General features: G+C 40.8%; 1 protein-coding gene across 4 annotated transcripts in view; it reads right to left on the reverse strand.

Annotated features, from left to right (window-relative positions):
• The window catches only part of NLGN4X (neuroligin 4 X-linked), a 271406-nt gene extending 258535 nt beyond the window's left edge, over positions 1-12871 (reverse strand). For 3 of the 4 annotated variants that reach the window (XM_007130335.1, XM_007130334.1, XM_024115487.1), the window contains exon 1: positions 12400-12871. In XM_007130335.1, coding sequence (XP_007130397.1) covers positions 12400-12871 — 472 coding nt within the window. Of the gene's footprint in view, positions 1-12395 lie in introns of all 4 variants that reach the window. The other variant, XM_055085770.1, reaches the window with a different exon arrangement.
• Between the last annotated feature and the right edge of the window lie 1866 nt (positions 12872-14737).

Here is a 14737-nt window from a genome sequence, read left to right on the forward strand (position 1 = left end):
TGTCCCCCGCATCGGCAGGCGGACTCTCAACCACTGCGCCACCAGGGAAGCCCTTCTGCCCATTTTTAAATTGAACTTTTTTTTTTTTTTTGTAACAAATGTGGTGTCTTATAAGGACACCAGTCATAAGGACACCAGTCTTAATAAAGACACCAGTCATAATAGATTTAGGGTCCTTGCTAATACAGTATGACCTCATCTTACCTTGATTACATTTGCAAAAGCCCTATTTTCAAATAAGGTGACATTCATAAGTATGGGGGGTGGTTAGAACTTCAACATATCTTTTGGCGGGGGACACAATTCTACCCATAACTCAGGTCAAGTCAGAACCTGTGACAAGAGAAAAGTCTGAAGACTACATACCCATGGCATGGTCTGTAAAAGTCTTTAAAAGATTCCGACTGATATTCTGCAGCCTTAGAATAACCATTTCATATCTCACAAACCCCCAAATTCCTCATACTACCTTCTCATAGCTTATCTAACTTAAATCATGACCATAGTAATAATAAAAACAAATACACAATCTTCATTTGAAGAAAATGCTAGAGGAAGTTCATTTCCCCCTAAGTCCAAAGAAAGGCATATGAGATGTTAAACTCTTTTCCAACCTGTGAACTTTAATTAATTTCTTGGAAATGATTCTACCTCCATTAAATCAAATTATAGATAATTGCATTTATTTTTTAATTAATTATTTATTTTTGGCTGCATTGGGTCTTTGTTGCTGCCCGTGGGCTTCCTCTAGTTGCGGCGAGTGGGGGCTACTCTTCGTTGCGGTGCACGGGCTTCTCATTGCAGTAGCTTCTCTCGTTGAGGAGCACGGGCTCTAGGCACACGGGCTTCAGTAGTTGTGGCACGTGGGGTCAGTAGTTGTGGCTCGCAGGCTCTACAACGAAGGCTCAGTAGTTGTGGTGCCCAGGCTTGGCTGCTCTGTGGCATGTGGGATCTTCCTGGACCAGGGCTCGAACCCATGTCCCCTGCGTTGGCAGGTGGATTCTTAACCACTGTGCCACCAGGGAAGCCCAAGACGACTGCATTTAAAATCAGGCAACCTACGGCTTTCCCCAAACTAGGAACCCATTACTGTGTTGGCCATTCCGTCACAATTTTCCACCTCCTTCCTTTGTAACACCTCCGAGACTTTGTATTTCAGGGTAACATGCAGTAAACAGATTTTGGCCGGGCTGCAGCTGGTAATTCTTGTGCAGGCGACATCCTGTGAAAAAATCCGAGCCTCGGCTGCAAATTCCTTCATCCTGGTGCATGCGATCCGTTTGCTGTAGGAAGCAGAGGAATCGTATTTTCTTTCACGTTCTAACTCGTATTGCAAAATATATTATTGTTTTCTTAAAAAAATTATGAAAACATGCAGTTTCAGGTTCAATATAGATGAGCCAAGAGCTGAAGGCATTTGCCAAAAAAAAAAAAAAAAAAAAAAAGAAAAGAAAAAAACTAACATGAACTCCAGGTATATACAACACATATCATGATTTGAGAGCAAATGCATGCCTATGGGTTGACATCGGCAATAATTCTTGGTACCAAGACATCCACCTAAGAGTAAGACACTCAATTGATAGGCTCTCCACAGTTGGCTAGGGAGGAGGATGAGAGGGTCCTGAAGGCGTCTGCAGGAGGAAATGAAGCCTGCTGAGAATGCTTGCAAGAGACAAGGTGGAACAAAATATCTTGTCTTCAAAGATTTCCAAAGCAAAAGGCTGGGTGGGAGAGGAAGGAATCCAGTTGGCTGTGCTTTAGCTCTGTGGGTAGAGATGGCACATGGATAGATCACCAGCCCTTTCCAACGGTGAAAGGATCTCCCTTACAAACCTGCAAACGTCTTCATCGGCCAGGTCCAAAAAGGGCTGCATGTCCAGGAATTGTCCGTCGTCCATTTGATCCATACATTCAAGTAGATGGTTCACTAAGTTCACAAACGTTTTCAAAGGTTTACAGTCTCCTAGGGGTGAAGCCTTGTAAAATGACTGGAGTGAAGCTCTAGGAATACGGAGAAGGATGCTTCTTCTCTGCTTAGGGCTTCAGGGGGTTAATCACCAGAGGAATACTGCATTGAGAAAGTCTGGGTGAAATGGGTCCCACAGCTCCTCCTATGTGGAAGATTCCACAATTCTGTGATTTATGTGCTAGTTGATGCTATAGCTCACCCCCAGGTAACATGATGATTGGGTAGTAGGATATTCAATGTACCACAATCCCTTTCTTTAAAAAAAAAAAATGCATGAAATGCAAACAGCCTTGCACAATGTGCTACAGTGGAATCTGATCTCATTATCTGATTTAAACTCAGAAGGAAATATCTAATCTAAGCTAATATGTTTTTACCAGTGTAATTTTCTTAGGGAAGATACAGTTTTCTAAGGTTTAATACTCTATTTTAAAATCTAAACTACTTTTTTAAAACACACAAAATATCATAGCAATATCACATTAGTTATCTGGAGGTACACATTATAAAATATAGAGTTATGCAAGTATTTCAGTAGGTAAAAATTTGGGGGGAGCAGTAAAGCTTTTAATGATTTTTTAAAAAAATTCCAGGCAATAAGTACATCTGAGTTTGGTAAGAAAGGAACCTCGTGTTCTTTGATTTAACCTTATTGCACGGTCTGTTGAGAAGAAAAATATGCATTAGCATTCCTTTGGATGGAATTCCATTTTTGAATTCTCCAATGTCAAAAATATAACAATGAAAAAATTACCCAAGCGAGTACTTTGCATGCTAAACTATACCATCAAAGCACCTTCCTATAGTTCTGTCATGATTTTATCCCTCCCTCTTTCCCCATTTCATACTTTTTATGTCTTGGTCCATCTAGAGAAGCAACAAATAAGAAGCTTCATTTCTGGGGATTCAGAAAGCCCTTCTTCATTCCACAACACAGGAGTATACGCCTTGGATATTCATCTCAAGATTGGTGGAAACCTTTCCATCATGGATCCTCAATGGAAAACATAACTTTCAAACTCTTTCCTTTTTTCTTTTTTTTTTTTCGTGGAAACTTAAAGCATTCCCTGCTTGAATTCACTATGCCTACTGATCCGTTTCTGAAACTTTAGTTTTTGTTCGGACTCATTTACTTTCCCATCAAAGGGCGTACATTTCTCTACATCACCTCTTGGACTTACCCAAAGCCTTGCATATGTTAAATGCAAATAGTGATTTATCAATATTTTTCAATGAATCACCTAAAAATGTTGTAAAGAGAATAAGGAATGGAGGAGAGAAGAAACACAAAGAATCAGAGTTGGGATCTGGAGATCCATAGACTATCTGGCTGGGGTTAGAACTACAGTGAACACATGGGATGTGTAGATAGGGTAGATGGGATGTCAGGTGAATACGCTCATTTTTTTGATGGAATGATGGATGATGTCCTGTCATAAAACAGATAGAACAGAACATAGCTCAAAGCATACATTTTAAAGAAAACTGATAGGAGTGTTTCAGAACATGTAATTTTCAGATTGTGTCGAAACCGACTACAAAAGCTCCTTTGCCTGAAACAAATCAATCCTTTCAGTGTTCCTCTCTTTCTGATGGGAACACACACTCCGCCCCAGGGCAAACTTGACTATTGTACACACAACCACATTCACAACGGATGAGAGAGCATCTTGATTAAGGGAAACTTCAGAGTGCTTGGAATTCAGAGAGGAAGGCAGAGTCTCGTCACCTCCATGTGCTTTTTGGCTTTTTCCAGAAAATTGTAACACACTGGATCTTAAAGGAATTACGGATGTTTTTTCCCCCGTGGGCTTTCTTCCAACATCCTACACACAAACACAGCCACACAGACACATGCACACACCACAAACTATATACCAATGCCAGTCATCACCACTCAAAATAATCAGACATGTGAAATGTAACAAGAAAAATTCTTTTCATTTTTTTCCCTCTGTTTCCAATTGTGGAAACTTACTTCGCCAAGCCTAAACAGAATATTCGATTGAATTAGTAAGACAAACACTACCGTGTCTCTCGTCTTCATTTTGTCTTAACAAGTGGTTAGTACATGAACAGATCACTCTTTTTCAGACTCTCTGCCACGGCTGCCTGTGAGTTCCTGGATGATTTGTAGGTCTGATTTATTTATGCAGGGCTGCTGTTTTGCACTCCTCACAAATCCCCCATGGTCCTCAAACCCAAAGCTAACGAATTCTCAGCTCTGTTCACTTTCACTGCGGTTTTGGATGTCACTGCACCCAAAATAAGGATTCTCAACCATAAAGGAGAAAACATGAAACGAATTCTTTATGAAGACAGCCTGGTTTAGGAAAACCAAACACCAGACTAGAGAGACAGGAACCTACTCCCCATCTTGGCACTCAAGGAACTTCAGTCTTCGAATGACAGATACCGTACTGAGAGGAACACTGAATTACCCGAAAATTAAAGTTATAAGAACATACTGATCTTTTCTATTTTATAATCATTTCTTACACAGTAGCTTACTCCAAAATCACTATAACCCTAATATTCACAGGAGGTACAGTACTATTATTATTCATAACTGAGGTCACTCAATATTAAAAAGGTTGAAGGCTTTGCCAAGACAGTATGTAAAATAAACAACAGTGTCCAAACCAGCAATGTCTTTGGCAACAAACGAAGCTATTACACGTCCTGGGGGTGAGACTGCACGAGTATATAAGGAGGAGATTTCTGGACACCAACACATACTCTAGCACACTAACTGCACCTCAACTTTCTATCTTGAACAGTTTGTTTGTAATGTTTATAATACGCATGCATAGCAAAGTGGGGTTTTAATACATCCTAAGTCATTTGGACTTGTTCTAATTGTTAAAAAAAATTATAAATTGCTAATGGAATTGAGTTAAAACTCATGTTTTGGAAAATGACAAGTGTAAGGGGAAATTCTCTTCTTTAGAGAACAGTTCTTCTGAATTACTCCAACAAGTATAAGGCATACTAACCAAACAGCATTATTCATAATATATATAATTTCTAAGCCCACCACAGGATGATTTTTCTTTTGGTGAATCTCTTAAGCTAGGAGAGAGAGACACGTTGTCAGAAATCTACTCTAGTTTAACCGTGTTCACAAAATACTAAATTCTTTTCAATTAATCCTTGTCAGGGAGATATTTATTAAATAACCTTTCCTAATTATCTTCACTTACAAGCCATGTCTACACAACATCAAAAATCCCCCGACAGATGAAAATGGGAATGATTTAATGATGTTCACATAGCTGCATGCTGACGTGGATTGGCTAAAACATCTTTTTCACTCTGTTAACTTAGTCAGCTTTTAGTTTTTGCCACTAACACTAAACTTTGCCACTCTGCCTACAACTGAACTAGACTTTGCCACTCTGCATACAACTTTGCCACTCTGCCTACAACTGAACTAGACTTTGCCACTCTGCATACAGCTGAACTATTTGTGACTTGATGAAAAAGAGAAAGGCAATTAATTTTTCCGTTATCTTACAGAAAAAAATAGTGCTATTGTCGTTGGATGTTCTCAGATCCTCTTCCAAGAAACGAATTTTAATGCTTTCTTGATGATTAATTTCTGTACTTCAAACAGGATGCTAAAAATCCATTTGACAACTCAGGCTAAAAATGATAAAGCTTAGGAATAAAGCAGAACAAGATAATACTCTGCTCTTTTAAAAAAAAAAATGCCATTCCTGAAATAATGCCATTTGCAGCAACATGGATGGAGTGAGAGATTATCATACTAAGTGAAGTAAGTCAGACAAAGACAAATATGGTATCACTTATATGTGGAATCTAAAATATTACACAAATGACCTCAACTACAAAACAGAAACAGACTCACAGACAGACAGAACAGATTTGTGGTTACCAAGGGGGAGGCGGGTGGGGGAGGGATGGACTGGGAGTTTGGGGTTAGCAGATGCAAACTATTCCATATACAATGGATCAACAACAAGGTCCTACTGTAGAGCACAGGGCACTATATTCAGTATCCTGTGATAAACCATCATGGAAAAGAATATAAAAAAGAATATATATGTATAACTGAGTCACTTTGCTATATGGCAGAAATTAACACACCACTGTAAATCAACTATACCTTCTATTTTAAAAATGCCATTCCTCAAAATTCCTTTTTGTTAAAGCCATACTAGGAACTGTCAGCAGTGATGGATGCTTGGTCCTCTTTCTTAAGCTGATCCCTCCAATACTACAGTAAATACTTTTGTTATAGACAATACACATTTATTATGTACTGGACATTATATCAGACCAATATGCATATGCAAATTAGCTGAAAAGTTCTGGTTCTCTTTTCTCCTATTAGCTATGCTCCACTAACATCAGATTACACAGTCGTTATAGGTACAAGATACTAGACAAAGCACTTCATATGGATTAATACCTTAAATCTCCCAGCTCATCTTTATTTTACACACAAGGAAACTGAGGCATGTACTAGCCAAGGAACTTGTCCATAATCACTCAGCTGGTAAGGGAACAGGCTGGCATCTGCACCCTGGCAGGCAAGGTCCTGACCATTCCTCCAAGCCGAGCTGAAGGAGTGAACCAAACTGACATTAGAAAGGGTCCAGAAAAGGTATCTGCACTCCTCATGTTCATAGCAGCGCTCTCCCCATAACAGTCAAGCAATGGAAACAACCTAAGTGTCCATCTATGCATGGACAGGTAAGGAATTTTTGGTGTAGATACATAATGGAATATCATTGAGCCATAAAAAAAAGAAATTCCTGCTATTTGTGGCAACGTGGATGGACCTTGATGGCACTATGCTAAGCGAAATTAGTCAGAAAATGGCAAATACTGTATTCACTTCTATGTGGAATCTACACAAAGAACACATGATATCACTTATATGTAGAATCTTAAAAACATATTACAAATGAGCTTATCTACAAAACAGAAACAGAGTCACAGATGTAGAAAACAGACTCATGGTTACCAACAAGGGGGAAAGCGGGAGAGGGGTAAATTGGGAGATTGGGATTGACATATACACACTACTATATATAAAACAGATAACTAATAAGGACCTGCTGTAGAGCACAGGGAACTCTACTCAGTACTCTGTCATGACCTATATGGGAAAAGAATCTAAAAGAGTGGATATATGTAAAACTGATTCACTTTGCTGTACAGCAGAAACTAACACAACATTACAAATCAGCTATACTCCAATAAAAAATTGATTGGAAAATAAAAAATAAACAAAAAACAAACAAAACCACCAAACTTGTAGAAAAAGAGATCAGATTTGTTGCAGCCAAAGGTGAGGGTAGAGGAATGGGGGATTGAATGAAGGTGGTTGAAAGGTACAAACATCCCGTTCCAAGACAAATAAGTACTAGGGGTATAATGTACAGCGTTGATTACTCTAGTTACCACTGCTCTATGAGATATAGCAAAGCTGTAAAGAAAGTAAATCCTAAGACTTCTCATCACGAGGAAAAAAACTTTTCCTTTTTTTCTTTTTCTCGTACCTATATGAGAAGATGTATGTTAGCTGAAACTACTGTGATCGTTTCACAATATGCGGAAGCCATACCATCATGCTGTCCCCCTTAAACTTGTACAGCAATGTATGCCAACTATATCTCAATAAAACCGGGGGGGTGGGTAAGAACTAACTGACATTCTGTCAAATAAATTCATCAATAAATTATTTTTTAAAAAGATAGAGAATCACGTTTCCCATAACCGATCAGATCTTGAGGTCTAGAGGGAAGGAATGGGGAGCCCAAAAGATTTTGCTAACACAGAAGAAGACATTTAGAGGTACAGCTGCCATCGTGAGGGACATTTTGCTGAGACAGATGAGAAAAGACAACCATTTGGATGTTTTGCTCTATGCCATTCACTGACACCTACTCTGGACATCTGTTCTAGATGCCTGGGAAATCTTAAATGCCCGTTCATTATGTTCCTGTGTAAAATCAGTGTATCTTTTGAATATGACATTTAGTAAGAGTTGCCATAAATCTGTTCTAAAACGAGGAACCAAAAGTTGGGTGTCTACTTTCTACAGGTTAAACCTCAAATCTGCAAACTACCCACCCACCAACTGGAACCAACTTTGTCTCCTTGATATATATATAAGGGAAAGCAGGAAATTTTAACTACCCAGCATTAAAATGAGTGTGTATGTTTTTTTTTTTTTAACCAGTTATTCTGGAGGGCAAAAGGGTAACAAACGAATTAGCATCTCAGAATGGGTAGTAACTCAGAAAGCTCAGAACAACTCTTTAGTGATGTGTATGTTGTTTTCAATTAGGGTATTTATATTAAAGGCTGGCAAAACTCTATGAGTTTCCTGTTGCCGCTGTAACAAATTGCCACCAATGTTGTGGCTTCGAGTGGCAGATATTTAGGATCTTAGATTTCTGAAGGTCAGAGTTCCACTGGGCTAAAATTGAGGGGTGGGCAGGGCTGTGCTTCTTTCTGGGGCTCAAGGAGAGAACCCGTTTCTTGTCTTTTCCAGCTTTGACAGGCTTCAGGGTTCCTCGACTCCTGGCTCCACCTTGTCCTCAAAGGCAGCAATGGCCACTGTGCCTTTTTTCCATTGCTCCCCTCTGGCCCTCATCACCTTTTCTGCTTCCTTACTCACAACAAAGGGTTTTTGTTATTAAATATGGACCCACCCAGATAAACCAGAATATATTCCCTCCATCTTAATGTCAGTGGATAAACAAATATCATAACAACAGGGACAGAGTAAAGGGACAAAGTAGGCAATTAAATAGTTAATCCCCCTAGGGGACTGTACATAAAGAAAAAAGTATGGGAGACCCTGTAAGTTAATGATCACTCAAGAAGGCAGGTGTGCTGAACCACAAAGCCAAGCAGGCTTATTAGCAACAAAACCATGCAACAGAAGTACAAAACATGCCCCAAAACAATAAAAAAAAAATGGTGGCATGAGACCCACATACTGCCCACTGAGCTCAGTGAGTTAATGACCCTAGGACATGCTCTCTGCAGACGTAAAAAACAATAATTTACGGAACGGTGACATTTCAAAGTGAAAGACCCTCACTGTACTGAGACCTGAAATAATTTTTCCATTGTGCCATGACAGTCCCAGCTTGACCATGTAGGGACAAAAAAAACTCCCCTGCCTGATGTGGAGGAGGAGCTAAGTAGGGAAGCCTGATGTCTACCCAAGAATGAGGAAGAGGGTGGTCTTCTCCCCCTCCCCACTTTTCCTTTGATTATAAAACTGCAGCCCACTAAGTTCTCGGTGGTTCATGGCACCCTCTCACCTACCTGCTTGTAAGCCTCACAAGTGTCCTATTCTAATAAATCACTTTTTACCTATCACTTTGCCTCTCGCTGAATTCCTTTTTTTCTTTTTATTTATTTATTTGGCTGTGCTGGGTCTTAGTTGTAGCATGCAGGATCTAGTTCCCTGACCAGGGATTGAACCCAGGCCCCCTGCATTGGGAGCACAGACTCTTAACCACTGGACCACCAGGGAAGTCCCTCACTGAATTCTTTCTGCACTGAGACATAAAGAACCGGAGCTCCTCAGAGCCTGCCCGAAAATGCCACCTAGCGGTTTCAATTCCATCAGCAACCTTCAAACCTTTGGCCCTGTAAGGTAACATATTCAAAGGTTCCAGGGATTAGGACGTGCCCTTCTTTGGAGGAGGCATTATTCTGCCTACAACAAGTCTCCGTGTGTCTCTTGAAATTAAGCATGCTTGTTTCTGTTGCCATGCCAACATGTGAAGCTTGACTAGTACAGGATAGGAACTCAGAACTATCATTGGTAGGGAAGTCAGATGGCCACACCGTTGGATGAAGGCATCACGACAAATCTAAAAAAAATAATGGAGTACCAAAGTGGAATACTGAATTCCAAATAGCCAATACTGTTGTGCACACATTTAATGAAATGCACTGTTATGAATTAAGGTATGCCCTAAAGCAAGGTCTTTGGAGAAAGCAGCATGACGCCATAATTTCCATGTGTTATTGTACAAGTGGGGTTTATTCATTTAGTAATTACCAATAATTAAATATCTAAACCTCCACGTTGATTCACAAATGGATGAAAATCAACTATTTTTAAACCCTCAAAACTCCTGACCCAATAGGTTGTGATTTTCTGTTTCTGCAAACACACGGGCATATAGCTTCCCTCACCAGCAAAATTCCATTACTCATCTATTGTAGGGAGATCAAGTTTACCTGTTCAGCCCCTATTAGATTTCTGATTCTCCCGCCAAGTTGGTGTGAGATATCGCGTGCCAGAGTGCTCTAAAAAGCCCAGAGGAATCAACAGGTAGCACTGCCTTTATTCTTAAATTTAGATTGCTTCTCTACTAGGCAGCTTTTTTCACGTTTCTATTCCCAAATTCTTATTCAATCCTGAACCACAAAGAAACGGCCGAATCGTTCATGGGTTCAATACACACAATTGCACATCTACGGGTCTGTCATCAAGGAAGCTACTGATTTGTCTTCCTGGGCGGTGTAACTGTACCCTGACCTCTCAGAGGCAGGCATTCTATTTGAAGTGCATTCCTTGTTTGGAAGGTTAACTCTAAAAAGTCACCGGTTCAGAGACACCAGCATATCAAACTTATGATGAAAGCAATTTTATTTTTTTAAAAGATTTTTTGTTTGATGTGGACCATTTTTTAACATCTTTATTGAATTTGTTACAATACTGCTTCTGTTTTATGTTTGTTTGTTTGGTTTTCTGTTTTGGCCGTGAGGCACGTGGGATCGTAGCTCCCTGACCTGGGATCAAACCGCACCCCCTGCACTGGAAGACAAAGTCTTAACCACTGGCCCGCCAGGGAAGCCCCATGAAAGCAATTTTAATCCTTTACCCTGTTTTGTTTCCACCACCCTGTCTTTGTTTCTTTTTATCCCTTTCTTTGAATAGTTCATGATGAGAAAGACCATGACCCAGGTGGCTTTGAAATGAGAACTCTAATTGCTTTGGGTGGGGTTATCCATCCTCTCACATATGCACCAAGCAGCTACTGCGGGCTACTGCACACTAGGGCAGCTCAGCACAGGGCATGGAAGTAAGGTGTCCAGTGTCAGTTTAACCCCTTGAACCCTATTCAAGACCTAGACTTTACAAGGTAATTGTGAGATCTGACACCATACTGACAATAGCCACATGTCAGACACTACTAACATAATGAAGCTCAACCCTTTCACTTGCCCTGGGCATTCTTTGTCACCTCCCTAACAGACGCCCCCGCCCTGGTTTCTCGAGAAAGGTACCCATGCCACCTCTTTGCATCTGCATGGAGAAAGAACAATATGGCAGATGTGATCCCACTTTGGAGGTCACTGAATAATGTCATCGTTTATGGCAGACTTTCAGCCAAAGCTCACTGACAAACATCTCCCAAAGATTAAAGGTTAAAAAAAAGGAAAAGAAATGTCTGCATGAAAGTTACCAAGGACACGGACACACTTCACTTTCTATAGTAGACAGTGGTGGCTATGATTCCTCTCAATTACTTTTTTTTAAGCTCCAGGAAGATTTCATTCTATGTTTTTCCTTCTCCTTGTATAAAAAAGAGCACATGCAAACAAGAAATGAGAAATGGACTTTCACTGTAGACTAACTTGAGTCTGGTTGGTCTTTAGCAAACATTTTAATTTGAGGTCTACATGAACAAGGAGATATCCAAGTTTTACTAGTATTGGATTAAGTTAATATATGGAACATGATTGTTTTCACAGATTTTCACTGTTGTGTTATCCAAAAGAAAAGGGGCATTTTGTTCAAGCAAGAAAATCATTTTTCTAACGTAGTCAGAATCATCTGACGACACATATTTGCCATTTGATTGCAGTGAACATTGGCAGGAAATAAAGTCCAAATTTATATCAACAACATGGATTCTAAACAATCAAGTCCAATTGTTTTATCAAATATCCCTTGCTTGTGTATTTAAAACGATCAGTGGTTCCCTTTAAGACTCAAAAAGTGCTAATATCTTCAGGCATTAAAGCCAAAGGAACCACTCCCCATAGAATTTTCAGTCGCTCACTTCGGCATGCTAATGTTCTTAATTCTGTTAGTTCCTCTAGATCCATTCCTTTACAGACGATTCAGGTATAACATAGAACACTATATGCTCTCACTGGTTAACACCTGCAAATAAAGACTACAGCGATGCTAAAAAGGCAATACATGGAAAGAATTAAGTCATTAATAATCATACTCTCCATCGATTAGACACTGCGTAAATTCAAGTCGAACAAATGGTACGTTACTGAGATAACTGAATATGAAAAAAAAAATGAATGGTTATAGAAAATATCATGCACAGGACATTATACAGCCCTCTTGGCAAATTTGAGGCTGAGCGAGCAGGTGTTTTCTGTTTAGAATAAGTACTTACCATCCTCCGTGGGCACATAGATATTCAAATAAAGGCAGTCTTCATTCTGATCTTGAACGTAGGTCATCAGGGTATCCAGATTGGCAGTAAACCAGATGGGCAGCATGTCATGCAAGAGAGACCGCTCATCCAGGTGCTGGGGGCACACGGCAGCAAACTGAGTGGCGTTCCGAACCCCAGTCCATGAGGAGGGGGGTTCCGGGGGCTGAAACCGCCTTTCCCCAGTAGGAGGCGAGGCATAAGGGACCCCCAAGTACTGCTCCACTGGACCCAAAATCTCATTGGGCAGGGGTGTTCTCAAGCCCCGGATTTTGCCGTAATTGGTGTTGACCACAGGATACTGCGCCTGGCCGTCGATGAGCGTGAACCTGATGGCCAGGGCGGCGATCCACAGCAGGACGTTGGAGTTCACCATGACACAGCCCGGGGTGAAGACCAGCGGAAGCCATAACAGTCCCTGGGGTCTCGACATGGTTCACCACCACATCCGCGGGCGTCCGTGCGATGCAACTCCAAGCAAAGCAAGCCGTGAAGGGAGCCTGCAGAGAGAGATGGCTTTCCAGGGGCCAAGACCCTGGAGAGGGGAAGGGCTTGCTAGGAAGCCTCTCCGATGGATCATAGACAGAGCCCAAGGTTAACAACAAACCCGGCGGTTTTCTCGGCAGCCCATTACGGGACAGCAGCCCTCTCGTAATCTTGGTGCCGAATTCCAGCCCGTGCGAGGCTCCAAGGAAGCGGTGACCATCCAACAACACCTCCCCGGGGCAACGATCACTTAGGAGACCTCCAAGGCAGAGCAGTCAGCCTAATGGGAGAAGAAAGCAGACAAGGATAAGGAAGGCAAGACCACTGCCACCGACGGCGTTTGCTGTGTCTTCCACGCAACCCTCAACATCACGCAAGGAAATTCTCATTCACCGATGAATTTGTAGCGCGGCATCTGCGGGCAGTAGAATTTCGCCAGACAATCGCTTGTCTTAATTTCTACAGTGAGTCCCGTCAGCGAGAACGATGCCAACACTCCGGAAACACTCAAGTCTTTGTTGAATGAACACACACACCGCCGAGAGTTACACACATTGCACAGGTAAGTGTACTGATGTCTCCTAATTGCACTATTATTGATAATATTAGCCCATCAATGGATAGGCACTCCCAAAATACTGTTTCTCAGATGTTTAAGACAACTGTCACTTTATATATAAAAAAACAAGGACCTACTGTATAGCACAGGGAACTATACTCGGTATTTTGTAATAACCTATATGGGAAAAGAATCTGAAAAAGAATGGATATAGGTATATGTTTAATTGAATCACTGTGCGGTCCACCTGAAACACAACATTGTAAATCAACTATACTCCAATATAAAGTAAATATATTTTCTCCCATTCTGAGGGTTGTCTTTTTGTCTTGTTGATGGTTTCCTTTGCTGTGCAAATCCTTTTAAGTTTAATTAGGTCCCATTTGTTTATTTTTGTTTTTATTTGCATTACTCTAGGAGGTGGGTCAAAAAAGGTATCACTGTGATTTATGTCAAAGAGTGTTGCAAAGCAGAAACAGAGACACAGACGTAGAGAAAAAAACGTATGGATACCCAGGGGGGAAGGAGGGTGGGGTGAACTGGGAGACTGGGATGGACATATATACACTACTATGTATAAAACAGATAACTAGTGAGAACCTGCTGTAGAGCACAGGGAACTCTACTCAATGCTCTATGGGGACCTAAATGGGAAGGAAATCCAAAAAAGAGGGGATATATGGATACGCAGAGCTGATTCACTTTGCTGTACAGTAGAAACTGTCATACAACACTGTAAAGAAACTGTACCCCAATAAAATTTTTAAATAAATTCATACATACATAAATACACTAATAAATACATAAATAAATGTGAAAAAAAACTGTCACTTTTTCCTAAGGTATTATGAGTGGAGTTCTAAAAGTTTTCCAAGATGTGCAAAGGGAAGTGTGTATCCAGACCAGACTGGTTTCATGCCATGTGGATATTTATCAGCGAACACAAAGGGTGCAACATGCAATGGAAAGAGCACTGACACTGCATACTCATCCTTCTCGGGCTACGCAGTGGCACGTGTCTGTAGGCTCCAGACATCATCGCCCTGAATCTCAGCTTCCTTGTAAGAAACTGAACAGGATGGTGCATCTCAAGTACGTGCCGTAGTGCTTGTCACATCAAGACACCATTCATAATTAAGAGTGTGGATACAGCAATCCCGATTTTCATGTAAAGCTCTGCATGCCTTCAAGGGTAAACCCTGCAGCCTATTTAAGAACCTTCTGGTACATTTGAGTCATCTTCCTATTGAGTCT

Source organism: Physeter macrocephalus, chromosome 7 (genome assembly GCF_002837175.3).
Source record: "Physeter macrocephalus isolate SW-GA chromosome 7, ASM283717v5, whole genome shotgun sequence".
In the NCBI taxonomy this organism is placed as follows: domain Eukaryota; kingdom Metazoa; phylum Chordata; class Mammalia; order Artiodactyla; family Physeteridae; genus Physeter; species Physeter macrocephalus.